Here is a 26,240-nt window from a genome sequence, read left to right as displayed (position 1 = left end):
TATGCGATTTTTGGCATCTAACTCAGAAAGCATTCAAAGAATTAAGTAACATGGCTATGCCAAAACTAGTGTCATAATTATTATGTAAACAAGGTTTTTTGAGGTTTACAACTAAAATATTTTAAATGCTGAATGTGGTCTCTTTCTATGAACAAGCAGTATTTGTCCACAGGAACATGACCACTAGGAGGAAATAAAGGTTCATCTCAGAAGAAGTGAATTTCAAATAACAGTTTGTTTATTATTTATCAAAACTTGTCTCCTATTTACATTTGGGTCAATTATGTGCTGATAATTGTACTTATAAATGAGACCCTCACCATCTTGCTGCCCGCTCGCTCCTCCCCACTTGGGCCCTCCACAGGGCAGCTCACAGCAGCCCAGAGAGAGACGGAGCCAGCAGACCGCGGTCTTTTTGTAGCCTAATCTTCTAAGGGAAGCCCCATCATTTTTGTCTTATTCTATTGTATTCTACTGACGGAAACAAGCGACTAGGCCTGGCCCGCACTCAAGCGGTGGGAGATACACCAGGACATGAATACCAGGAGGTGGGAGCACCAGAAGCCATCTTGGAAGCTGCCTGCTGCAAATGTCAAATTTTTCTTTTTTTTTTTAAAGATTGGCACCTAAGCTAACTGTTGCCAATCTTTTTTTTCCCTGCTTTTTCTCCCCAAATCTCCCAGTATGTAGTTGTATATTTTAGTTGTGGGTCCTTCTAGTTGTGGCATGTGGGACGCTGCCTGAGGGTGGCCTGACAGGGTGCCATGTCTACGCCCAGGATCTGAACCCACGAAACCCGGGCCGCTGAAGCGGAGCCCACGAACTTAACCACTCGGCCACTGGCCGGCCCCTACAAATGTCAAATTTTAATAACAGTTATATCCTCTACACTGTTTAAACTTAGGATGACGAGTTTTAGATGTCATCTTAAAAATGTGTAAGAAATGCAGTTTTCCAAAATTCTTCTAGAAATAAACAAGTAAAGACATTTGAAGCCCGGGAGCGTCAGGCCTAATTTAGCTGGGTCGTGTCAGGCAGCGGGGCCTAACCAGAGGGTCACCAGGGGCCCGGCGGCTGCGGCGCTCTGACAGTCCGAAAACCCACGGCCCCAGTGCGGGCGGGCGGAATACTGAGTGCGCCTGGCTCCGTGGGCGTCAGAGGCCGGGCAGGGGCCTTAGACTCGATAGGGAGGGAAAGGCAGACGATGGTGGGTTTCGGACGAAGGGAGGAAGAGGATAAGAAGTGCTGTTCTCAAAGGCAGGTGTGTCGGGAGCGTGTAGGACGAACCAGAGGCCGAGGCTCGGAACCGCGATCCGCAGCAGGGACCCAGGGGAGCAAAGGCACCGGCCTTGGGGTGGTCCCCGCAGTCGAGAGAGGAGAGGATGCAGTCAGCACACGTTCTAGAAGATGAGTCCTCAGAACCGGAGGCTAACCAGTTAGCGGATGACGGTCCTTCAGCAGACGTGGAGCAAGAGCCTTGGGAAACACGGCGGTCTGGGGCGCTGTGGGGACACAAAATGGTGAGACCAGGGGCCGCCCCCCAGGAATTCAGTCTCCCAGAGTTGGCGCCAGATGTGTGGGAAATGATTGCTCGCGCTCCCTCCCCCAACCCGACGAAGCCAGGCGTCGGGAGCAGGAGCTGCCGGCCTGCGCAGGAGAAAGGAGAGCCGGGACGGCAGAGAGGCCTCGGGGAGAGAGGGGTGGGAAGAAGGGACGGGGCGAAGACAGCGGACTTCGTTGAGTCTCGAGTCGGGCCTGATGTCACATGACCGAGAAGGGAAAGGAGAGAGGCAAAGGACCAACGCCGAGTTTTCCGGCTCGACCGGCAGAGCGAGGCCGGGCTGCGCGCGGGGAGGGGCGCGCACCTGCGGCGGGGCGGCTGGGCGGTGCAGCCCTCGGCCCGCCCCCTCGGCCGGCCCGCCCTGGCCGGCTGGAAGCCGGAAGCGGGCGGAGCAGGGCCGACGCGGGACGTCGCGGCCCAAGGAAGCCCCCGGGCGCTCCCTGGCTGCGCCCGCGCCCCGGGCCGCGAGTCCCCCCGACGGTGCTGGGGCCATGGGGGCTCCGCGCCGCGGGCCGCCCGTCTTCCCGGGGCCCCCGCCGGGGCTGCTGCCCCTGCTCCTGCTCCTGCTCCTACTCCTGAGCGGGCTGGCCCCGGGTCGCGCCTCCCCGCGGCTCCTGGAGCACCCGGCGCCCGTCTGCTCCCAGCAGGTGAGACCCGGACGCGTCCCGGAGGCGCGGGCGCCGCGAGGATGCTGCGGTGGCGGGGGGCGGAGAGGGCCGGCGGCTGGGGACCTGGTGCCCCGGGCTGGGCGGGCAGGAAGTCTGCGCTGGGGGTCCGAGGCCTGGGCACAAAGACCTGGGAGGACCGTCGCAGCGGTGGGAGTTGCGGTATGGACCTGGGCGGAGAGGGAGTTTGTGGGGGTAAAAGATCGCGCTGCGCGTGTTGCACAATCTGAAGTGGCCTCCTGGGCGGGAGGCGGGAGTGACACCTCCGCCGTCGCCCCAGTTTGGGGAAGGAGACCGAGGCACGGGGCCCGGCCAGAGAGGTGGGGCAGGACTGCTTGGAAGGGGAGGTGGAAAGGGGCCATCGGAGGAGCCAGGCAGGACGCGACCGGCTTCCACGCCGCGCGGCGCACAGATCCCCGGCTGTGGCCCGGCGCGAGCCCGGGAGGCCGACTCGGGCCGCGGAAGCTGCCCCTTCAAAGGAGCCCGCGAGCGCACGGCAGCCGGCCAGAGGGCGCTGTGCGGAAGGTGGGGGCCCGACGGGGCTCAGCCCTGCTCCCCAGGGAGGGACCCCGCGGTTGAGGGCCACGCCACGAGCCGGGCGGCCTGCGGGGCCAGGAGCCTGAGCGGTGAGACGCGGCCTGTAGCCGTCCTGGGACAGTTGCGCGGAGGGCGGCCGGCAGACTCGGGGCAGCTCGGTGACACCTCCCCAGAGGGGCGAAGCCCTGGGATGGGGCAGATGGTTAAGCTACCCCTCCAGCTACCCCCTCCCCCCATCCACCGCCACTCGCATCTGGGATAACAGCCGCTTTGTATCTGTCAAGTCGTACCCCGCGCCGTGCCCACAGGAAGTGACACACCCACATGTCGGGTAGTGCCCTTGTTGTGGAGGACCATCTTAAGGAAAAAAAAAAGAGAAACAGCAGAACACTGTATCCGCCTCCACAGCCTCTCCGCTCTAAGCTGTCCTCTCTTTCCTCCGCTTTCTCTCTGGTTTCTTCAGTCCCCTCTCCTCCACCGCCACTGACCCTAAGGAGTAATGCTCAGATCTGAGTCAGAGGATGTGAAACAACCAGAGATATTTCTCCTTATCTAATTTTATGGACTGTTTACCAAAAGAGGGTGGAGGGTGAGTGACTGTTTAGCAGAATTTTTTTTTATGTGAATGACATTGGGAAATGACTGTGACTCCCACTTTTGGGAAAAGCAGGGACATATGCCCAGCAGACCCTTCCTGCAGACTTACCGTGGAAGTATTCTCCCATGGATGATTCAGTGTTCGTTTTTTGACTGCCAGTGGCCCGGGGCCTGCAAAATACAAGGTTCTGTTGCTAGGAACTGAAGCTGTAAAGAAACGCATCCAGGACCCCAGTGTCCAGGGACTTAAATCATCCGGGAGGGAAAAAGGCTGGAAGGTAGGTCACTATGGTGCAAGGCAGTCTGTGGCAAGTGCTTTTCGTACACCCAGTGTGTGTACAGAATTCCAGGGAAGAGAAAAACTACTTCTAGCTGGGGTGTTCCTCACGGCAGAGAAGACATTTGGGCAGCCCCAAAGGATGGAGCATTCCAACTGGTGGAAAGGGGCTGAGCCAAGGCCCTTGGGTGGGCAGGATAAGGTGTGTGGCTGGAGTGGAGGTCTCTGTGGCAGGAAAGTGAGAAAAGCTAGAAAAGGAGGTAGGGACTCCATCGTGGCGTGCATGAGAGGTGGGCTAAACAGGTTTGCCTTTGATTGTTCAGTGGAAAGCTGAAAGTCAGGAGCAGGAGCGGGGCACGGGAGGATTCCAGAGCGGGCTGGGGAGAGCTGCTGTTGGGCAGATGTGTCTGCCCTCTCCTTGCTCTTCCTTCCTCCCACTTGCCTTTGCATACACCTGGCTCGCAGGCAGACAACTCATAACAACTTCCCTGCTTCATTGACTAGTTCTTTTAAAAAGAAAGAAACCACGCCCTTCAGATTTCTTTCCCCCTTCTGATGTTTTAGTAGATGCAACACGATGTGGAGTGGGAAGAAAAGCTACAAACTTGGCCTCTGAGGACCTGGAATGGCCTCCTGACTTTACCCTTACAATCTCTGCAGTGTTGGGCAGTTCAGGCTGCTCGTGCCTGGGTTTCCTCATTTCCACAATGAAAGGGCCAGGTGAGCCATTTCAAGGTGGGCCTGTGCCACTTTCCAGAGTATAAATGTCTGTCCAAAGCCCAGCTGGCTGGGGCTCCCAGTGACTCCCTCCTAGGACAGAGACAAGCCTTGCACAGGCCTGTGCTCTGCCTAGCCCAGTGTTGTAAGCACAGATGTGGGGCCTTGATGAATATTTGTGGAATGAAAGAACGAAGGAATGAATGAATGGATGGATGAAGAATGATTAGCTTTGCTTGAAAAGCAGTGATAAACCAAGACCAGGCGTAGCACTGTTTCCGGCTGCCCGGATTTAGCACCTCAAAACCCACATGACTCTGAGTTCCCCACAGAAATGGATCTGGAGAAACCACAGGTCACTGCATCTCCCTGGGCAGCCTTATGGTCGGCCCTTCCCCTGCTGGGCTTTCTCACTGGGCCCCGTGGCTGCAGCCCAGAGGAAACACAGCCCCTTGGAGCTGGTCAGTGAGTGTTAACACACAGTTTTATGGACAGGATGTGTGTTGTGTTACAGATTCTTTTTGTTTTCCTGAGCACTTGTGTTTTTGGCTTGTAGAGCAGCTGTTTGGTTTCATGCCTATCTTCTGGTTGCCGGAAGCTCTCAGCTGTGCCACCTTCCAGAGTATACGAAGTTGTGTTATGTGGACATTCTCGTATGCTGTGGGTGTGCAGGCCGTCAGGGTTGGGGTCACTGCTGGTAGAGGAGTGAGCAAAGTTGACAGGCTCCTTGGCCACCATTCCTGACTTCTCGCTCTGGCTGCTCACTGCCAGCCTTCTGTCTGGAGACTGTGTGACATCAGATGAAGCATGCGGTGAGGTGGTGCAGGGGTGAGGACTCCGGGCTGAGAGTCAGAAGACCCCAGCTCTGGGTCACGCTTCCCCTGTCACCCACCCTGCAGCTCTGAGTTAGTCACTCCACCGCCCCGAGTCAGTGTTCTTGTCTGTATAAGGAGGTGGTCCTCACCTCAGAGGGTTATGGAGAGAGCAGATAACATGCTAGCTGTGCGCAGGGGCCGGACCGGGGACACTGTGGTGTCGGAGGGCGTGAGGGCGCTAACGACCACCTGCAGCTTTGCGCTGGGCTCTGTGTGGGGCTTGGCGTGTGACTTCAGTCAGTGCTCACCACAGCCTGCCAGGCTGCTGTGATTAACCTGGCTTAGAGAGGCGGGGTGATGACCCATGGCCACACAGCTAGTGAGAGATGGGCTGAGGGTCCGTGCAGGGCTGTGTCTGTGACTTCAGAGCCCGCTCTTCCTTACCAGGCACTTGGTAACGTTCTGTTAATGCACAGAGTTGCATGTGGTCTTTTATTTCTTCCTTTTAATCTCCACCACTGTGGACAGAGAATATTAGTCTCCCTTTTTATTTAGGGAAGCCGTAAGCAGTGATTGAGAGGGTGGGTTCAGAGCAAAACTGCATGGGTTCGTGTCAGCTCTGTGGGACCTCAGGCCACTCAGCTGACCTCCCCATGCCTCAGTTTCTCATCAGTAAAAATGGGATAATAGTACTTACCTCATAGGACTGTTGTAAAGATTAAATGGGATATTAAAGTGTTAAAGATCGGGTGATGCCCAGCACAAAAGAAGAGCTCAGTAAATATTAGCTGCTGCTGTCGTCGTCTTCATCATCACGAACATTCTTCCTCTTGGACTTCTGCAGGAGGCCTAACAAAATGCCACTCACAGGCAGGCAGTTCATAAAGAATATTCTGATCCTGCTATTTTTTTAAAAAGGGCATTTGAAGCAAAGAAATTGGGGATGATTTGTTGGAGGGGAATAAAACACGATCCAAAAAAGACCCTGCATGCATTTTTTACGTTGTTAAAAACGTTACTTTAAAGTAAATTCTATCTGGGAATTAAGTCATAAGGAAAACATGTCCGCTATTCCTCCCCCTAAACAAGTTAATATTTTCATTTGTTCATCTCACTTTTCAATCCTTTCATTTGTTTGGAGTAACATCATAGATAAAATTCTATCTTGTAATTAATCCTTATCAAGGTAATATATGGTGATCCTTTAAAAACGGTACTAAGACGTTTAAAAGAAAGACAGCAGAGCCCTGTCCCACCCTCACCACTCCCTAGCCTCTTCCCCCGACGTTACTTGTGTTTCTTGTAGGTATTTCTTCTGGCGTTTGCCTCCATGTTTCTAAATGGACTGCTCTTGTCATTCTTGATTTGTCGATTTTAGATGCTACCTGTTAGAATAGATGCAAATTTAAGTTGCCTACGCTCCCCTGCTCCCACTGCTTCTCCTCCCAGTCTCCCTGTTGTAGTCGTAGCACGGTGTTAGTTAAATCAGTGCTCAGTGTTTATATTGTAACAAGTAGGTAATCCTCACTGCGGAGGCAAGTGTGTGTATTTTGATTATATTTCTTTTCTGGTATAATTTCTTTTCCCCCCTGGAGATGATAATTACTTTAATTCTTCACTTCCATCGTTTTCCGTGTAACTAGTCTTAGTGTTTTCTATCAGGTTTGTCGTATGCTTTTTCGTCCAACATCAGATATTCCACCAGTTTCAGAAAACTCCCTCCTGGGGCCTGTGTTCTCCAGCTGCAGCCTGACTGACTGCTCTCTGGGCCTGTGGCACGGCTGTCACACGAGATGCCCTGTCATGACTGTAGTTCCCGTGTCCTGGGTCCTGTGTCTTCCTTCTCAGAGATGAGCTCCCCCATTTCGCTGGAACATATCCTCCTGCAATGTCCTAAGAGAAGGTATAGGGCTATGAGATAGATATATAGATATAGATATAGATATGTTACAGGTCTGAATATGTCTTTATTCTACCCTCGCACTTTTTTAACAGTTTGGTTAGGTATAAAAGTCTTAGGCTAAAGATGATTGTCCCTCAAAGTTTTGTTGCCTTCCCGCAAACAGTACAGACACTGAGAAAGCTGATGCCATGCTGACTGCACTCTCTTTGTGTGGCACCCGCTGTTTCCCCCTGGAAACATGTAGGATCTTCTTGTTATTTCTGGTGTTCCAAAAGTGTCATGCCATTGCGCCTTGGTCCAGATCTCTTTTTCATCTGTTGTGCACGCCATTCAGTGGACCTTTATTGTTTGGAATTATGTGTCCTTCAGTTTGGGAATCTTTTAATTTTTTCCTCTCGATTTTCTGTGTAAGCTGCTTCTGGAAATCCAGTAAATCATACCTTGTATTTCCTGAATTGATTCTCTAAATACTGATGTATTTTCTCTCCTTTGTCTGTTTGTATTTTTTCTGCTTTCAGAGAAATTTCTGGAATTTTATAGCCCAACACTTACATGAAATTTTTTGTTTTCGCACTTCATTTTTTTCTCTGCTTATTTTTCCAGTGTCCTGTCCTTGTCATATGGCTGCAGTGACCTCTCTTATCTCTTTGAAACAATAATAATTATATTTGTTTTAATTTTACTCTGTTCACAGCATTGTCTTATTTCCTCCAAAAGCATCTTTTTAAAAAAATTGTTTGTTTTGATCTATTTTTCATAGAGGAAACCCTTCTCAAATATCTCGTACTTTTTGGCTATTTTAGAATATTTTAAGAATGAAATCCTAAAAAGCTGATTGAGTGAAATTCTGTGTAGATGGGGCTCATTGATCATTGGACGTCACTGTAGGGGTCAGGCGAGTGTGGCTTGTCTGTCGGGGGCTCTCAAATGTCGACCCCTGGAGGCCTTCTCTCTGGGCCTGGCTGCCAGCGTGCTGAGGTCAGGGCAGGGCACGCGGGGCTGAGGTTCCCAGCATTCCATGTGTCGACCTTCGCTTGACTCACTGCCCGCTTCAGGCGCGTGCTCTGAACTACCTGCCGAGCACCTGCTCCCTCTAAGACCTGCTTCTGAGAGGGTTGCGATGAGCCTTTGGCTTCTTTCCTGCCTGTCTTCCCTCTGCAGCGTTGAGACTGAAGTTCCTCCACTCGGCCTGAGCCTGCTCCTTCCATTTTGTCTTTTAAAAATTTGTTCTCATCTCTTTTCCACTGATGTTTCCTCTTTGTCCTTGAGAATTTATAAAAATTTTCCCTTTCCTATAACTTTCATATGGTTTAGGGAGGGGGAGAAGAATATATGTGTACACGGTCAACACGACATGATCTCTAATGGAATTTTTTATTCTATATCCACTTAATTGCATATTTTTCTGTTTTCTTTAAATCTTTTCCCCTTATCTTCCCTCTCTCCATCTCCTCTGCTTCCATCCTTTAGCCCCAGTAACCAGTGTATTAACAGCCTGATATATGTCTGTCCACATGTTTTTATATGCTCATACAATCATATTTAAGCGTATATATATATAGAGAGAGAGAGAGAGAGGAGGGTTTTTTCATCACTTATTTCCATAGAAAATTGGATTATATGATAAAAAGTTCTTTGCAACTTATTTTTCTCACTCATGAACACATCCTGGGTGTCACTCTAGGCCAACAGATATCTATATAACTAATTCTTTTTAATATTTACAGAATATTCCATAGTAGATGGCAATCTGTTCAACCATTTCTGTTTTGATAGCCATTGAGATTTAAACATTATTCAGCCGTTCCTGCTTCAATATCACAGAAAAAGAGGGACAGTTACCCATTTTTAAAGCTAGCATAAACTTAATTCTAAAACTTGATAAACTGTATACAAAAAGAGGAAACTATGGACCAGCGTCACTTTTGAATATAAATACAAACAATTCTATATAAAATATTAGCGAATTTAATCTAGCAGAATATGCTAGCATAATGCACCATAACCAAGTAGGATTTATGGCAAGAGTGCAGAGTTGGTCCGTTATCAGCAAATCTACCAACGTAATTCATTACATCAATAAATTAAAGGAGAAAATCTACAAAGTTATGTAAATAAATGCTAGAGAGGTATTTGATAAGAGTCAGAAGCTGTTGTAATAAAAACTATAAGCAAAATAGTAATAGACAAAATTTATGTACAATGATGACTATCAAAAACCAAAACCAAAAACAGTGCTATGGTGGCATAGCAAGCTATTCCATCAATCACAGGCATTAGAAGAGGACACCCTCCAGCGTCTTTGTTAATCAACTGACCGTGTTTTCAAACCCTCCCAGCTTCCTCTCAGTCTACTGAAGACAAGAGCCTTTCATCATGCGCATCGTCTTGCAGTGGCTTCTGAGTAGCTGCCAGTGGATAATAGAGAGTTACCCAAAATGAGTGTCTGTTTTCCTTTCTAGAAGAGCTCCCCATCTCAAGGTGAAAAAACCAGTTTCTTGTCCTCTGTGCCCTGGTCCTAGGAGTTTCAGGTGGGAGAAGAAATGAGAGCGTTCAGGGAGTGATAATCTCACCATTCAGGAAAGAGAGATGCTCGTTAGAGTGAGCAGAGGCAGCTAGATGGATTTCGTTGTTGAACAAGTGAGGAGGGCCCAGAGGGCTGTGATGGCCCTAGCTGAGAATTAATCACCAGGAGCTGGATAGGATACAGAAAATCTGGACCCTGAGGGCTTATGAACTGGTGTCCCACAAAGGGAGGATACGGACCAATGGCACGCTTCGACTCGGTCCTGAGCGTGCTCCAGGGTACTATCCCTACATCCACTTTGTGAATGACCCCTGGTGCCATAGTGTTTTGTCCTTCCCGTCATGAACCCTGCCCCTCTGCTCCCTCTTGAGAGGAAGACAGGTGCTGACCCCAGTACCCTATTCACAGGCATATACCACATCTCTCTGCGTCCTTAACATTGTGTTTCCTGTCTGCTTCAACATCTGACTTTCTGCCCCACGTGACGTGTTTGGTCCATTTGCCAGTTAAGATAGGTGGAAACACCTGAGCCTGAGTTCTTTCCTTGCTCCACTGCCAAATGGGAATGTGTGGAGGTCACCCGTTACAATACTAGCTTCTGTTTATTGAGTACTTGCCATATGCCAAGCTCTAAAGAAGGGGAGCCAGTAGTTAAAGAGCCGCCATTGTGTGCTAGACACTGGACAAATATTGTCTCATTTAGCAGGCAGTGCGATGGTTCTCTGGGCACTGCAGCCAACGAAATTCCTCATAATGATTCTTTTAGGGCTCCTGGTGAGCTGCCTGCTGAACAGTGCAGTAGCCGTGTATTATTTTATTTAATTGTGTAAAATATGAATACATTCCCACTGTTTGAAATCTTTTGCAATACAGATACGTTAGAAGTGAAAAGTGCAAGGCTCCCTCACCCACACTACTGTGGCCAACAGCCCATCTCCTGCCCCATGATCTTTATTTATATTTGTGTCATTTAATTCTCAACAACGCTATCAAGTTGGTATTATGGTTATTCTGATTTTACAGTTAAAGAAATGGAGGCTTGGCGATGTTAGATAAAGTCACTTAGCTGGTAAGTGGTGGTGAAGCGACACCTCCGGGGGTAGGTGTGTGTGTCCAGAGCGGAGTCAGCTAGCCAAACTGAAGCTCAGTGATGCCATTTCCCTCCTGTTTGTAATTGGGGCTTCTACATTCGGCCCTCGGGGTCTCCTCTGCGTTAGAGAGTCAATACAAATTGCCAGACTGGGAGGCAGTATAGTGTAATATTGGTACTTGAGTTCCTTCATTTATAAAACGGAGCCAAGGGCACTTTATCCTAAGTGTGCTATGAGGATGAGTGAGATGATATCTATGTCACCCAGAACAGTCTGGCACACCTTCCCTGGGGGAGTTTGTCGGGACTCAGTGGATTTCCATAGCTGATCCTGTCACAGGACCTGTAGTTTTTGTCCCCCTCCTGCAGCGCTGTTACCCAAACCGAAGGCTGGAAGCCTCAGGAGAGGCGGAGGCCTGTTCAGCCAGATGCCCTGAGAGAACCCTCTTCATGGCTTTTCAAATCGGGAAGTTCCCAGCTCACAACAGTTACTCCAAAAGTGTCAGTTCCATTTTGCCATCCACTGTGCCTGCCTCTCCTGCTCTGTGAGGAGAATGTTGTCTCCCACTCCCAAGAGAGCCCCCCGAATGTGAGAAGGGAGAGCTGTGTGCATTTCATTCTCGAGAATGAGCCGGGGAAAGCGTCTGGAGCCTGGCTTGTGAATTAAAGTTCTTTCACACTGTAATTACCTCCTCCTTGTTTCCACAGGGGCTGAACTGCACAGTCAAGAATAGTAAGTCGTCTGGTTTGTTCCACTTGTTGTTGCTTTGTCAATCAAGTGCTCACCTCGTGCTCATCTCTGACGGACGCGCTGCCACTCGCTTCTGGTGTAGGCCGAGGGTTACAGCCTGCAGCAGGAAGGATCCTTGCGAATCTAGGGTGCATGCACCTGGGCTTCCCCTCATGCGTGTTCGTCATGCAGAAGTCAGGAAGTGAGAGGCGGCACTGTCACCAGGACTATGAGTGCCCTCCGGGAGCTGCTCCAGCGGGTCTGCACTGTCACTGGGGGGCTGTGAGCGCCCTCCGGGAGCTGCTCCAGTGGGTCTGCACGGTCACTGGGGGGCTGTGAGCGCCCTCCGGGAGCTGCTCCAGCGGGTCTGCACTGTCACTGGGGGGCTGTGAGCGCCCTCCGGGAGCTGCTCCAGTGGGTCTGCACGGTCACTGGGGGGCTGTGAGCGCCCTCCGGGAGCTGCTCCAGCGGGCCTGTGATACAGGTAGATTTGCCAGAGCTCAGCACTGGAAAGCGAGAGCCGTCTGTGGTGTTGATTTTGGTTTGTGTTTTAATGCAAGAAGGAGGCACATATTTCAAGTGTCTGTGCTCCTTAGGGACCCCTGGCATATACAAATAAAGCAACACTGTTACCTCGCCATCTCTCCTGTGCCCCCATTTCCCACCACTGCTTCATCTCACAACCAAGTCGTGTGCTTTGTCCTCTCTCTTCAAATGCCCTGTAGACTTCTGAGCTTTGCAGTGACCCCAGACAAGCATTAGAAAAGAGGAGGCTGGGTGGGGAAGCTGAGAACCCACCAAGGGTCCCAGGCTCCTGACTGTTCAAAATCCAGCTCTCTGGACCCACTGCTGGGGCATCTTGTCTGTGTGCTTCTCTCTTGCAGTTTCTTCAGTTTTTTGCAGAGCATGCAAGTCTCTGATTTCTGCTTTTCCTGGCTACCAGGCACCTGCCTGGATGACAGCTGGCTCCACCCTCCACACCTGACCCCCTCCTCCCCAAAAGACGTCCAGATCCAGCTGCACTTTGCCCACACCCAGCAAGGAGACCTGCTCCCTGTGATTCACATCGAATGGACACTGCAGACAGATGGTGAGTGGGCATGTCAGCCGGGCCCTGGGGGAGCCTGCCCACCTCCAGGTGAATCTGCAAACTAGCCCTGGCCCTCCCATCAGACTCAGAATTGGGCTCCTAGTCCCGCACTCAGACATGAGGGCCCAAATTTAGTGCTGAAAGGACCCATCATTTCATGCAGTGCATACTTTTTCAGTGTTTTAGGCATTAACGCATGATGATATCTTCTCATCCCACCATCCTTCATGAAAGGCCTTCCTTTGGCCTAAAATCTCTATCACCCTGGGGGAAAAAAGTCAAGTGGTTAATTCTCTGACTTCAGTACTAAACATTTGCTGGAAAAATGGTAACACATTTGCCAGCCTGCTTTTCCCCTTAGTTTAGGGGCTGGAACTTCTTAAAACATTTCCCAAAGCTTTTCAAGGGTAGACACTTGTATTACAGGATTAGAAAGATTGGGGTTAAGAAGAGCCAGCCCCAGAGGTGTGAACAGGGCCAGAGGAGTTCTCTGTAAACTGGCTGCTGCCCCCTCAAGGACGGCAATGCCCGTGTTTGACGTGCCACGTTGCTGAGGCCTTGGCCACAGATTTGCAAAGCGTTTGCCTCTAGCCCAGTGTAAAATATCTCTTGTCCTTCTCCAGCTGGGAAGTGTCTGCAAGGCTGTAGGCTGCTCAGGCCCAAGAGTGAGCTAGAAGAAACGGGAAGTGGAGGGTTGAGTAAGATGGGCAGATTTTCTCTTAACAGTGAGCAAGCATAACAGACAGGGAAGTGGCACACCCAGCGGTGTGTGGTCTGCATCTGTCTCCTCCCCTCCCTCTGACCTTCAGCGAGCATCCTGTACCTGGAAGGTGCAGAGTTATCTGTCCTGCAGCTGAGCACCAATGAACGTTTGTGTGTCACGTTTGAGTTTCTGTCCAGACTGAAGCACCATCACAAGCGGGTAAGGCCGGCTCCGGAGCGGGTCACGTCCATCTGCGGACAGTGAGGAGCAGAGCATGTTTTGAAAACTTCCCAGACCTGCCTCCCCCTGCTTTTTCTTCCAACCGTACCTACCTGTTCATTGTGAAGGAAGTTGAAAGGGAAGACAGCTTGCACACCGCCCTCCACCTTTATTCATAACCGAGATCAATCTGGGGCCCGCCTCCAGCAAGGAAGACATTGTCCAGACCAGAGGACTGCGGGGGGTGGGGGCGTTGCAGGAGGTCGGCAGCCGTTTGGGCTCATCCTGCTGCTCACAGCCAGGTGGTAAAATGTTGATTCTCCCTTAGTTTGTTTAAAGCAGTGGTTCTCAATCTACGGCCCCAGGACCAGCAGCACCAGCATCCCCTGGGAACTTGTTAGAAATGCGGGTTCTGGGCCCCACCCTACACTTCCTGAATCAGAAGCTCTGAGGGTGCTTAACAACCCCCCAGGTGATTCTGATGCAAGCTCAAGTTTGAAAACTGCTAGTTTAAATCTGCAAAACGTGGCTATTTGCATACTTCCCACCAACACAGCAGCCAAGACAGAGCCCCTCTCCCATGCTTCATTGGGACCAGACCTGCCGGCTGGGTGGATGGTGAGGACTAGTGGCCTAAATCTACTGAGAAGCAAAGTCAGTATCTGTAATCTGCAACAAGCAGAAAATCTCTGCACAGATTCTGTCTCTGCAGCAAAGGCTCTGTGGGCGCAGGGTGAGTGAGACTGTTTATAGTCCTCCCTCCCACTTTTGTGCTCTAGGACATTCTCACGAGATGCCTGGCTTTCCCATTTAAGAAGGAAGTCATTTAGCAAATAGTTTTTAGCTGCGGCTGGCGTGCCAGCTCCCCCAACAGCCCCAGTCCTCTGGCCCGGCTCCCTCACACCCCCTCCTGGGGTGTGAGAGGGCTGGTGGGGAGGAGGCCTCTGTTGCCTTTACCCAGATTCTCTTGCATATGACACTGCTGTCCACTGAGGAGGCCAGGCCTAGGTTTTTAAAATAGGCAGGAAGGACCAGAGGAAACAAAAACAGAGTTACAGATGCCTCTGATTTTGCATCTTGTTGTGATGATTGTTTTCTTCCTGTTTTTGAGTGATCTTTTGGGGGCGAGTGGGGTGGGGTTTTTGGGCAAGGCGGGTGAGAGGTGTGTGTGTGACCTGTCCAACCTCTGCCTCCTCCCTTCTCTTCAGTGGCGTTTTATCTTCGCTCACTTTGTGGTAGAGCCTGGCCAGGAGTACGAGGTGACCGTCCACCACCTGCCCAAGCCTTTCCCTCACGGGGACCCAAACCACCAGTCCAGGAACTTCCTCGTGCCTGGTAAGAGCGCCCTCCCAGGCCATTGCCTGACCACTCGGCTCTGCAGAAGAAACCAGCAGGTGGCTCGTCTGCCCCTCTGCTTGGCTGGACGGTGGCTGCCGTTGTGTGCGTGTGGCGTATCCACAGAACGAACCCATGCCAGGGGTGGGAGCTCTTCGGGGCACGGCTGCAGCCTCTGCTGCCTGAAGGCAGAGCCGGTTCCCTGTTGGCACAAACGGTGGGTATTGGGCTAAGACCCCAGGCGTTCTCTGGCAGCTGGAGTCCCTCCCTCCGTCTAGAGGAGCACGCTTCCTGCCCAGAAAGTACCGGGAAGACAAGCCACGCTCGGAAGAGTTGTAACCCTGCTCCCAACCGAGTTCCAGCTCTCATCACCTTGTCCTTCGCTTTTTATCCGTCACCCTGCCTGCATGTGTCTAACGCCGTCCCACGTATGACGCCGTCTCCCCTCCCCTCTAATCCGTCCTGCCTGTGAGCACTGCCAGCATCACCCTCTAAACACTTTTTATGTGTGTGCACCTTCTGTTCTCCGTCCTCCCCGGAATCTCGGCCATAGCCTGCAGTAGTTCTCATCGCTCAAAGTCAGCTGCATCTGGACCCCCAGCCTGTTCATGCGGTCTCCAGAACCCCACAAATCACTTTGCATATGGTGATCACAGAGTGCTTGTTGAGGATGGTGATGGCCTTCTTCATCCCTGGAGCAGCCCCACCCCCACACACACACACTATCTGCTTACCCTGCTTTATTTTTCTTCATGTTACTCATCACTCCTGGCATTTTACTGTCATGATATAATTATGACAGCATGTTATGCTGTTTGCTTGTTTTTGTTGGTCTCTTCGACTGGAATGTGATCTCCGGCGTGGGGACTGTGTCTTATTCACCACCGGATTGCCAGTGCCTCAAACAGTGCCTGGCATGTAGTGGGTACTACATAAGTATTTGTTGAGTGAGCGAATCTCTCAGTCCCCTCCCCTGTTCCTAAAGTGGACTGACTCAGTGCCTGTCATTCCTCTGCGACTCATACCTGTCACATGTCTTCTTAAACCAAAGCGAAAATGTTAGAGTCAGGGAAGTTGGGGGAGGGGATCAAGAAGATAACTGGAGCAAAAGTCCTTAAGGTGGTGCCTGGACCAGCAACATCATCCAGTTACCTGGGAGCGTGTTGAAAGTGCAGCTTCTCAGGACCTACCCCAACCTGCTGAATCAGAAACTACTGATGATGATACACACAAAAGTTTGAGAAATGTTGCCATGGAGAAACAAAGTGCTTCTCCCCGTGTGAAAAGGCAGAGGCAGCCCTGGAGAGGAAGCTGCGGTGGGGAGAGAAGGAACTGGAGTGGACCGAGGCCCTCGGCCACCCAAAGCAAGCTCAGGAGGAATACACTTGAATCTGGAATGTTCCCTGAGAGAGGAGAGATGAGACAAGCAGTCAGCCCTCAGTTCTCTGGGACCCCTGGCCAGTAGCAGTGGGCCAGTCCTAGAGCTTGCTTTGAAGGGGCCATCTTTGAACAGGCTCCCCAGAAGGGAAAAAGCAGTTATCCCTTGTGTCAGGAGTCTGGAAGCCAAGTTTCTAAGGCAGACACTTAACGGTTTCACTTTTTTCTGGGCCGCAGACTGCATGGACCCCAGGATGAGGATAACCACGCCGTGTGTGAGCTCAGGTGACTGCGCTGGGCGGGCTGGGCGGGAGTGCTCTCCCTGGTTGCAGGCACACCACATGCGTGCAAGCCCTCTCCTCACTTGCACCCTCCCTCTGTGCCCTGGGCAGGCAGCCTGTGGGATCCCAACATCACTGTGGAGACCCTGGAGGCCCACCGGCTACGGGTGGACTTCACCCTGTGGAATGAATCTGCCCGTTACCAGATCCTGCTGAGCAGCTTTCCACACATGGAGAACCAGAGCTGCTTCGATGACGTACAGAATATACTCAAGGTGACTCTCTGCCACCTTCTTACCCCTCTAGCAGCTCAGAACCACCTCTCCACACCTCCAGTCTCCCTGACTGTCCTGCCAGAAGTGCGGTTCGAGGAGCTCAGCACTCAGTACTGTGCTCGGTCAGTACTGACCCCGGGCTGCTGCTCTTCTCCTTTCCTGTGCTGTGAGCTGATGCCTAGTGGGTCCTCTTGCTCCTACAGCTGATCCTACATCTGACGGGCTGGAGTTGGTCTCTGCCTACGCCCTACCCAGGCCTTCTTGTTCTCCCCACCCCACATTCTCCCCTATTCTCTGTTTTGCTTTGTTTATTCCACTTATTCCAAAAATCATTTGAAGATTTGAAAAATGTGGAAATTAAGACAAAGGGGAAGTATAGGTGGAGAAATAAGATGAAGCCAGGGTGCAGTTAGTGCAGAAAATGTGTGCTGTGCTGCCGGACGTGAGCACAGAGTTGTCTCCGTGATCCTGGCAGCCAAAGCAGAGAGGGGACTGCTGGTCACCAGATGTGTTCATGAGTTAACAACAAAGCCGTGCCCCAGGGACGTGTAGCTTCTCCCGGAACCGAAACCCGAGGAGCAGTTGTCCCTGTGGCCCTCCCGAGGGTGAGCGGGACAGCAGTGGGCAGCGTTCTCTCAGCTTCCTTGGCGGACGCGGCAGGTTCTCATTCAGCCAGTCGTCCGCATCCACCCCTCTCTCCTCAGCACACACCAGAGGCTTCCCACCAGCGGGCCAACATCACGCTCACCCTATCCGACTTTAATTGGTGCTGCCGCCACCACGTGCAGGTGGGTGAATGTGGTATGGACAGGTGTGGGAGGGCACGGGTGGCCATTTCTGCTAGATGGGCAAGGAGAGGAGGAGGGCAGCTCGTGGACCGGTGCTCTCTCCGAGGACCCAGCCCGCTGCTGTCTGGTATTCCCTGCCTGACGAGGCATCAGCTGCCTTCGCCAGCCGTGCCCTCCCAGCCCCATCTGGCAGGGGTGCTTTGACCCCCTCTTGCTGATGGGCGATCTGGAGATTCTGCAGTAGCCAACTCAGGTCTCTGACTCTCAAATAGCCTGTGCTGGCGAGAAAGCCTCGGTGTGGGCTGGGGGCCTGCGTCTCCTCCGCGTCTCAGAGTCCTGCTCTCTCCGCTCTTCCTGCCCTCACAGATCCAGCCCTTCTTCAGCAGCTGTCTGAACGACTGCCTCAGACACACTGTGACCGTACCCTGCCCGGAAATTCCAGATACTCCAGGTAGGAAGCCTATGGCTGTCCTGGGACATAGTTGGGGGTGAGAATGGATAACAGTCAACAGCTTGAGCTGAACCCTGCCCTGGTCCTAAGGGTGGGTGCAGAGTGTAATTTAACTTGGAGTTATTCAGGCCTGCAGTGTGGGGCTTTAGAGAGACACTCTACTGGGTTGGACTCTTGACTGCCTTTCACTAGCTGTGTAGCCCCGGACAAAGTACTTAACCTTTCTGATCCTCAAATTCCATGAGTGGGAAAATGAGGGTTGTTATCATCATAGAGTTGCAGTTTTGCACCACTTAGCCAAGCGCTGTAGCATGTCGTCGATTTCCAGTCCTCACAAACTGTGAGTCATAGTACTGTGAAGGGAGACTCTCTCCCCCAGGTTCATAGATGAGGAGACTGAGGCAGAGAGATGTTACATAACTTGTCCCAGATCACACACCAAGGAAGTGGCAGAGGCCTGGTTTCTGGCCTGAGCCCATGAGAGTCGGCAGCCCCTCCCTCCCCCTGTACTGCCTCCCACTTCTGGTTCAGAAGGACTTCTGCAGCCCGACATGTGGCCGCAGCCAAGTGCCAATCAGTGACAGAGATTGCACTGGCCTGGATGAGAGCCCTGGCCTCCCAGATGAGAGTGGGCGTCCCTTATTAGACCAACTTGTTTCACGGCAATGGTTTCATTATGTTGAACTCGTACCTAAAGTGCTCGGGGTAGGGTCAGGGTCATCTGCAGGCCCCCAGTGATGTCAGTGACGATTTTTGTGATTACTGCTAATGATTAAGAATACTGTTTTGCCTTTGTTCTCATTGCAGACTCGATTGCAGGTAAGTCCAGCTCGCCTTCCCATAGTGCTGCAGGAGTCCTCAGGGGCCACATGGGAAATCCCTGACCATGCCTTGTACGGAGCCGGGCAGACAAGGCTGGGCCAAGAGGCAGCCCAGGGGTGGGTGAGACGGTCAGCATGCCGTGATGTGGGCCAGAGAGGACAGCCCAGGGCCAGCCATGGGCCCCGGGACCTCAGTGTTGGCAGAGCAGGCCTCCCCTGCCATGTCACTCGTGCTGTTCTGCTTGCCACAGACTATATGCCGCTGTGGGTGTACGGGTTCATCACGGGCCTCGTCGTCCTGCTAGTGGCTTCCGTCATCCTGCTGGTCGTCTGCATGGCCTGGAGGCTGCCTGGTAAGTGCAGGGGCTGTGGGAGCCAGTCCTGGGGCTTTCCCCTCTGTTCCTCTTTCTCCCCATGTCCCCTCTTCCCCCTCCATTCTCTGCGAGACTGTGCTCAGAGGGGACCCTTCAATTCCAGCCCTTCAACCTCAACCTAAGTACAGACATTGCGCCTCTTAGGCCTCGCCTTGGTTGTCAAGAACTCAGAGCCTACAGTCAGGCTGACCTGGGCCCAAATACCAGCTCCACCACTTACTATCTGGGCAAATTACTTAATTCTCTGAGCCCCAGGTTCCTCTTCTGTAAAATGGAAATTATAGTGATACCCACGTCGTAAAATGGTTGTAAGGATTAAGTGAAATAGTGCCTCTGAATTTTGCACATGATACGTGCTCAGTATATATTGGCCACAATTGTATCTATTGCTACTAAAATTAGTCTTATTAAAATCAACAGGCTGGAAGCAGCTGGGGAGTCCCTGCATCAGAAGTGACTAGCCAGGCAGGTGGAGCAGCCTGAGCGGCGCCCTCCTGCAGCCCCTAGGCTTGTGCATGTGAGGCGAGCAGAGCAGCCAGGGGCAGCACGATGTGCTAGAGGAGGCTCGGGTAGACCCAGAACCCACGGGGGTGGACCCAGCTCTGCCTCATGGGTTTGCAGGCTTAGGAAGTTGCTTCCCAAACCTTGGACTTGGTTTTCTGCTCTGTAAGGCGGGATAAGAGCACCTCCCTATCAGGGCTGTGGTGAAGATCAAATGGTAGTGCTGACGAAGGTGCTTGCTGGTGGATGTTAATAATGTCGCTGCCCTCTCTCCCTGCAGCCCTCTCTGGCCAGGTCCTAAGCAGGAGAGAACATGGGTCCTCGGCTTAGGGGCCGGCCTCCCCTGCCCCTCCACGACCCTAGGCTGTTTCCTCAGTGACCTGGACTGTCGTTTCCACACTCACAGGCTTGTCAGGATCAGCTATTCTCCATTATTAATTATTGTACATGGAAAGAACCACACGCCAGCCACGCAAAGATCTAGTGGGAGGGCCCTTCCTCAGGGGACTACTCACATCTCTACAGGGCTTGAGAAACCATCGAGTCCTCTGGAGGTGTCTGGGGGCTTTTTGTTTCGTTTCTGCTGCTGCACTTCTGGCCTTTCCCCGAAGCACCCCACGCTGCAGGGTGAAGGCAAGGACAGGAGAGACACCTCGCTCGTGGTTTGACTGTCTTTTGACAGTTCTGGGAAGAGGCCGAGGGGGTGGGGATTGAGATTGGGGTTCCAGTGTCATCCTCGGCCATCTGTGGGTTCCGTTCCCCCTGTCCATGTCCCCAAGGACTTGACTCATGCACCAGTTTCCTTCGTTGCATCTCTGAGGGGAGCCGTTCGTTTCCCTTCCTCACCTCCCTAAAAATACCAGGAGGAAATGTTGTCAACAGGCCTGGTGGGGGCTGCTTCTAGAGATGTCTTGTAAGATTTTGCCTCCTGAAGTGGGGAGTCTGCTTGGGGGTGGCCAATCTGTGGGGATGGAGGGCACAGAACTGTGGTGAGGCACTGGCATGGACCCCCAGTCAGCATCCCGGGGCCCCCAGTGGGTGGGTGTGTGGAATCCTTGCCCCCAGCTGACTGAGCACGTCCAATGTGCTGGGCACTCCACATGAAATCCCCTAACACACCCATTTCACAGAGGAGGAGACTGAGCTTCAGAGGAATGAGTAACCTTCCCAGCTCACAGCTCACAGTGGCTGACCCGGGATCCGCACCGGAGCGACTCCATGGTGCATCTCCCTGCAAAGGCCCAGAGGTGTCTGGGAGCCACTGCCTCGGGCGCCCTCCCTGTCGTGGGCCCTGGGTCAGGACTGGAGCAGTGCTCCCGTCAGATGCCCCTGTGAGCTGGGCCCTATTTCTCTTCCAAAAGAGCCACTCTGATATATTTCTTTTCTTTCTAGGGTCTCATCATGAAAAATACGGTAATGACACCAAAAACACAGGTGACTATTTGTGGTTGGATGGGCTGGGTTGGGGTGTGTTTTAAAGCTGTGGTGGAGATTCTCTTGAGATGCTTGGGGGGCAGCCTTCTGCAGTGCGACCCTGAGTCCCTTCAGGGGACCCAGCCTCCAGAGGACCCAGCCTCCAGAGGACCCGCCTCCAGCACCCCAGACAGAGGGGACTTCAAATGGCAAGGCTGGGCTAACATTTTTTTAATCACTTAGGAAGGGAAGGGAGGCGTACCGTATTTTGTGAAAAGAAGTCCTCCCTGTAACAGATATTTCTATTCCATAGGCAGGCCTTTGTGCCTTTTTTCCTTTTTTAATTAAAATAATTAGAGTAAAGGCCAGAGGCCAGTTAAGAAGATGAGAGAGAGAGATTCTTTTTCCAGAAGGCACCAGACTGTTTTTTTAGCAAAACAGATGAAACAGCAATATTCGGCTTCTTCCAAGGCCCCAGTGCATTTCTTGGGCAAGAGAGCCAAGCTCCACCTGGCCAGGTCACTCCCAAGTCGGCCGGGTGGGGGGTGCTCCCTCGGCCTTGGTGTGAGGATCCATGTAGGCACACACCTAAACCTGCGGGCTTGGCTCCCCTTGTTTCCCTCAGAAGTCCTGCCTGCTGCCGGCCTGACTCCCCCACCCCTGAAGCCCAGGAAGGTCTGGATTGTCTACTCCGCCGACCACCCCCTCTATGTGGATGTGGTCCTAAAGTTTGCCCAGTTCCTGCTCACCGTCTGCGGCACTGAAGTGGCCCTCGACCTGCTGGAGGAACAGGTTATCTCAGAGGTGGGCGTCATGACCTGGGTGGGCCGCCAGAAGCAGGAAATGGTGGAGAGCAACTCCAAGATCATCATCCTGTGCTCCCGAGGCACCCAGGCCAAGTGGCAAGCCATCCTGGGCTGGGAGGAACCCGCCATCCAGCTTCGGTGTGACCACTGGAAGCCCGCCGGGGACCTTTTCACGGCGGCCATGAACATGATCCTACCAGACTTTAAGAAGCCAGCCTGCTTTGGCACCTACATCGTCTGCTACTTCAGTGACATCAGTGGTGAGAGTGACATCCCTGACCTCTTCAACATCACCCCCAGGTACCCACTCATGGACAAGTTTGAGGAGGTATACTTCCGGATCCAGGACCTGGAGATGTTTGAACCTGGCCGGATGCACCGTGTTGGGGTGCTCGCAGGTGAAAATTACCTGCAGAACCCCAGCGGCTGGCAGCTCAGGGAAGCTGTGGAGAGGTTCCGGGAGTGGCAGGCTCAGTGGCCTGACTGGTTTGAGCGTGAGAACCTTTGCCTGGCAGATGACCAGGACCTCCCATCCCTGGACGAAGAGGTGTTTGAAGAGCCGCTGCTGCCACCGAGAGGAGGGATAATCAAGCAAAAGCCTCTGGTGCGGGAGCCTGCCTCTGAGGGCTGCCTGGTGCTAGATCTGCTTGTCGGTGAGGAAGGAAGAGGAATGTCAAGGCTGGAACCTCAGCTTCAGCCCCAGGGGGAGCTGGCAGCCCAGACCCTGCAAACTACAGTGGTCCCTGTGAAGATTCCTCCAGCTCAGGCAGTGGAACCCGTCCCTGGAGCTGTGGAGGGCCACGCAGCCAGCCGGTTCGCCGTGGTGGAGGGTCAGGAGGCCTGCCCACTGCTGGAGGGCTGTGGCCCCCAGCGGAACAGTGTCCTCCTCCTCTCTGACTCAGAGGACCTGCCTCTCTACAGCACCCCGCCGGCGTCACCTGACCACCTCCCAGAGGACGTGAGGGAGCAGCTTGAAGACTTGATGTTCTCACTCTTCCAGCAGAGTCTGAGCTGCCAGGCCCAGGAGCGGTGGAGGAGGCCAGCCGTGGCCCTGCAAGGCCCACACACACCCTGCGAGGAGGGCCAGCGGCAGTCCGTGCAGTCAGACCAGGGCTATATCTCCAGGAGCTCCCCGCAGCCGCCCGACGGACTTACAGAGATGGAGGGCGACGGAGAGCAGGACCTGGGAAAGTCGGCTGAGCCACTCTCTCCTGAGGACCTGGAGAGCCTGAGAAGCCTTCAGCAACAGCTTTTCTTCCAGGAGCTTCGGAAGAACTCTGGCTGGGACAGCGTGGAGCCAGAGACGCCGGCCTTGTAGGGGCCTCCCAGACCCAGAGCACTGAGAGAAGGGTGTGTGTGTGTTCGTGGGTACACACGTGTGTCTGTAGATGTATATACGTTCGTGTGTGAGCTGTGTACCTTTAAAATGTAGACATCTTGATTCTGATCCCAGGGTATCCCCCTTAACTTTTCTTTCTCTGACCATCTGGTCATCTTCTGTCCCCACAAGAATCCACAGCCCATTCCCAGGAGCTGATGACACAGTGTCCCTAAGTCCCCATCATTCATTCATTCATTCAGCTTTATTTTGCACCTACTACATGCCAGGCATCTGAGATGGAAAGATAAATTACACCGGGCACAGCCCTGGCCACCAAGGAGCTTAATATTTAGTGAGAGCAGCAGATTAGACAGAGGATGGTCATGCAAGATGTAAGGGCTGAATGGAAGCCCACCCAGGGCTCTGAAAACACCCCAAAGGGGCCCCTGGCCCAGGGAGAAATTCCTGGAGGAGGTCATGTAGGAGCTGAAGAAGAAGCTGGTTTGCTGGGCCAAGACCTTGTAGTGGGGCAGGCAGCAGTCCCAGGAGAGGGAGGAGCAGCCTGTGGCGAGGGCTGGGAGCGGAGTGGGGAGCTGCAGCTGAGCCTGGAGCGGAAGGAGGGAGGCGGTGAGAGGTGGCGGGAGGAGCCAGAGCCCAGCTGGGAAGGCCTTGTGGCCAGGCTGGGAGGCGGGCCGTCAGCCCAAAGGCCTGGGACTCCTTTAATAGGATGAGCTGTGGCCCTGCAGAGCAGAAGGCTGAGGGCCACACGTACCAGAAGCCACCTTGGATCATTTTTGGAAAGAGACAAGATAGAAATGTGTGATGTGAAACCTAACAGCCTTCAGCAGGGAGAAAACTCAAATCCTGAGCTCACGTTTTGGCAGTCAGTCAATGGGAGAGCTCCAGCAAAGCGTTCTTCAGGGGCTGCCTGGCTGAGTCCCTGGGCTCTGGAAGCACAGGAACTGGGAGCCCTCAGCTCCACACTGTGGTCCGATGCAGGGTGAGTTGAGTGTGGGATATGGAGGGCCCACAGCAGGGTGGGGAGGTGGGGCGGGGTGGGAGTGGGAGGGCAGTGAGGACCTGGCGGGCGCACTGACGGGAGAGGAGAGTGTGTCACTCTGCACTTAGAGGTCTGTGGTTCAAAGACATTTGAGGAGAGATGGTAAGGCCCAGTGTTGGAAGGAGTTGTCCCTGAAGTACCTCCTTGGGAGAGACTGAAGTCTTCTGTCTATCTGGGCGTCCCAAAGAGCGCGCTGGGATGCCGTCTTCCCTTGGAATTGAATGTCCTCCATTGTCTATACCTGAGTCCTTAACTATAGCTCCAAGTTTCAACAAGCAGGAGAGGATTCTGAAATGTGATGGGAAACCACCTGTCAGGGGTGTACATGTGTGAACGCATACACACATACATATATGTGAAAGATTATCAATAAAAGAATGAATGAATTTGTTAACTCTGGTAAGATTTCCTGGTGGTTATTTTGAGTCATATGTTACTATAGGTCAAGAAGTTCCTAGCTCTAGAGTTCTTTCTCGTATTGAAGTTTTTCCTAATTGCAGCAGAGCTGTCAAGGCCTAGGTCCCAGACAGGGTGTGGCTATAAACTGGAGGTCTGTGTCCCCCACAAATTCTTATGTTGACATTTAATCCCCAGTGTGACAGTATTGAAGGTGGAGCCTCTGGGAGATGATGAGGTCCTGACGGCGGAGCCTCACGAATGGGATTAGTGCCCTTGGGAAGGAGGTTTCCTCCGCCCTTCCACCAGGTGAGGACAAGTGAAAATGGTCGTCTGTGAAGCAGGAAGCAGGTTCTTCCCAGACGCTGAACCTGCCAGCGCCTTGGCCGTGACTTCCCGGCCCCCAGCACTGGGAGAGATAGATTTCTGTTGTTTATGAGCTACGCAGTCTGTGGCGCTGTTATAGCAGCCTGAAGGGACTAAGACAGGAAAGGAAGTGAGCGCTTCCAGCCGCCAGCCTCTGGGGCTCCGTCTCTCCAGTAATGCTAGAGGCAGCGTCATTGGGTCTGGACGCCCACCCAGCTTTCTCCGGCATGGCCCCAGCTTCCAATGAGCGCTTGTTGGGTGTTTAGGGGTTGGAATACCATGGCGGACCTTCCCTCGCTGGAGCCAGGGTTCCACGTGGCAGCAGAATGTCCCCCCAGGTGAGGTCCTGGGGCCCAGAAGCACACTTCCATTCGGATTGCATTCCTCACAAACCTTGAATTCTAGCTTCGCTGGCCTTTGAGGCCAAATGTCCTCAATTGGCATTGTCCACTATGTCCCCTTTATCTTCAGGGCTGCTGCTTTTTTTATAACAGTTTTATTGAGATGAATCACATACCATACAATTCACAATTGACCCCGTGCAGTTCATTGGCTTCCAGGAGTTCAGAATTCAGCAACCATAGGCATAAGCAATTGGAGAACATTTTTCTTTTTTTTTTTAATTGAGTTAATGATAGGTTACAATGTTGTGAAATTTCAGTTGTACATTATCATTTGTCAGTTGTGTTGTAGGTTCACCCCTTCACACTTTGTGCCCACCCCCGACCCCACCTTTCCTCTGGTAGCCACTAATCTGTTCTCTTTGTCTACATTTTTAAATTCCTCATATGAGTGGAGTCATACAGAGATCGTTCTTCTCTATCTGGCTTATTTCACTTAACATAATTCCCTCAAGGTCCATCCATGTGGTTGCAAATAGGACGATTTTGTTCTGTTTTACGGCTGAGTAGTATTCCATTGTATATATATATATATCACATCTTCTTTATCCAATCATCTGTTGATGGGCACTTAGGTTGCTTCCATGTCTTGGCTATTGTGAATAATGCTGCAATGAACATAGGGGTGCGTGGGACTTTTGGAATTGCTGATTTCAGGTTCTTTGGTTAGATACCCAGTAGTGGAATAGCTGGATCGTATGGTATCTCTATTTTTAATTTTTTGAGGAATCTCCATACTGTTTTCCATAGTGGCTGCACCAGTTTGCATTCCCACCAGCAGTGTATGTGGGTTCCTTCTCCACAACCTCTGCAACATTTGTTACTATTTATTTTAGTTATTTT

At 52.4% G+C, this 26,240-nt stretch overlaps 1 protein-coding gene across 3 annotated transcripts; it reads left to right on the top strand.

Moving 5' to 3' along the window:
• The first annotated feature begins 1,743 nt into the window (after window positions 1–1,743).
• IL17RA (interleukin 17 receptor A) lies at window positions 1,744–24,628 on the top strand. 3 transcript variants are annotated; one of them, XM_014854194.3, is made up of 13 exons: window positions 1,744–2,208; window positions 11,398–11,422; window positions 12,363–12,509; window positions 13,319–13,431; window positions 14,640–14,766; window positions 16,381–16,428; window positions 16,536–16,699; window positions 17,404–17,487; window positions 17,854–17,938; window positions 18,746–18,757; window positions 19,011–19,112; window positions 21,027–21,068; window positions 21,673–24,628. In XM_014854194.3, the coding sequence occupies exons 1-13, from the start codon at window positions 1,759–1,761 to the stop codon at window positions 23,169–23,171; spliced, it is 2,898 nt and encodes a 965-aa protein (XP_014709680.2). In that variant the 5' UTR covers window positions 1,744–1,758; the 3' UTR covers window positions 23,172–24,628. The 3 variants fall into 3 exon arrangements, with proteins under 3 accessions (XP_014709680.2, XP_070350333.1, XP_070350334.1); XM_070494232.1 differs by lacking the exon at window positions 18,746–18,757; XM_070494233.1 differs by lacking the exons at window positions 1,744–2,208; window positions 11,398–11,422 and adding an exon at window positions 11,431–11,678.
• Window positions 24,629–26,240: the final 1,612 nt, after the last annotated feature.

Source organism: Equus asinus, chromosome 22 (genome assembly GCF_041296235.1).
Source record: "Equus asinus isolate D_3611 breed Donkey chromosome 22, EquAss-T2T_v2, whole genome shotgun sequence".
In the NCBI taxonomy this organism is placed as follows: Eukaryota; Metazoa; Chordata; class Mammalia; order Perissodactyla; family Equidae; genus Equus; species Equus asinus.
This window is presented reverse-complemented; position numbering and strand designations above follow the sequence as displayed.

Bases quoted from the DNA above. Each gene is read 5' to 3' on its own strand.
- IL17RA (XM_014854194.3), top strand. From the start codon at position 1,759: ATGTCACATGACCGAGAAGGGAAAGGAGAGAGGCAAAGGACCAACGCC. The intron at 14,767-16,380 runs GTAAGAGCGCCC...TCTGGGCCGCAG, and splicing joins CAGGAACTTCCTCGTGCCTG to ACTGCATGGACCCCAGGATG. The intron at 16,700-17,403 runs GTGACTCTCTGC...CTCTCTCCTCAG, and splicing joins ACGTACAGAATATACTCAAG to CACACACCAGAGGCTTCCCA.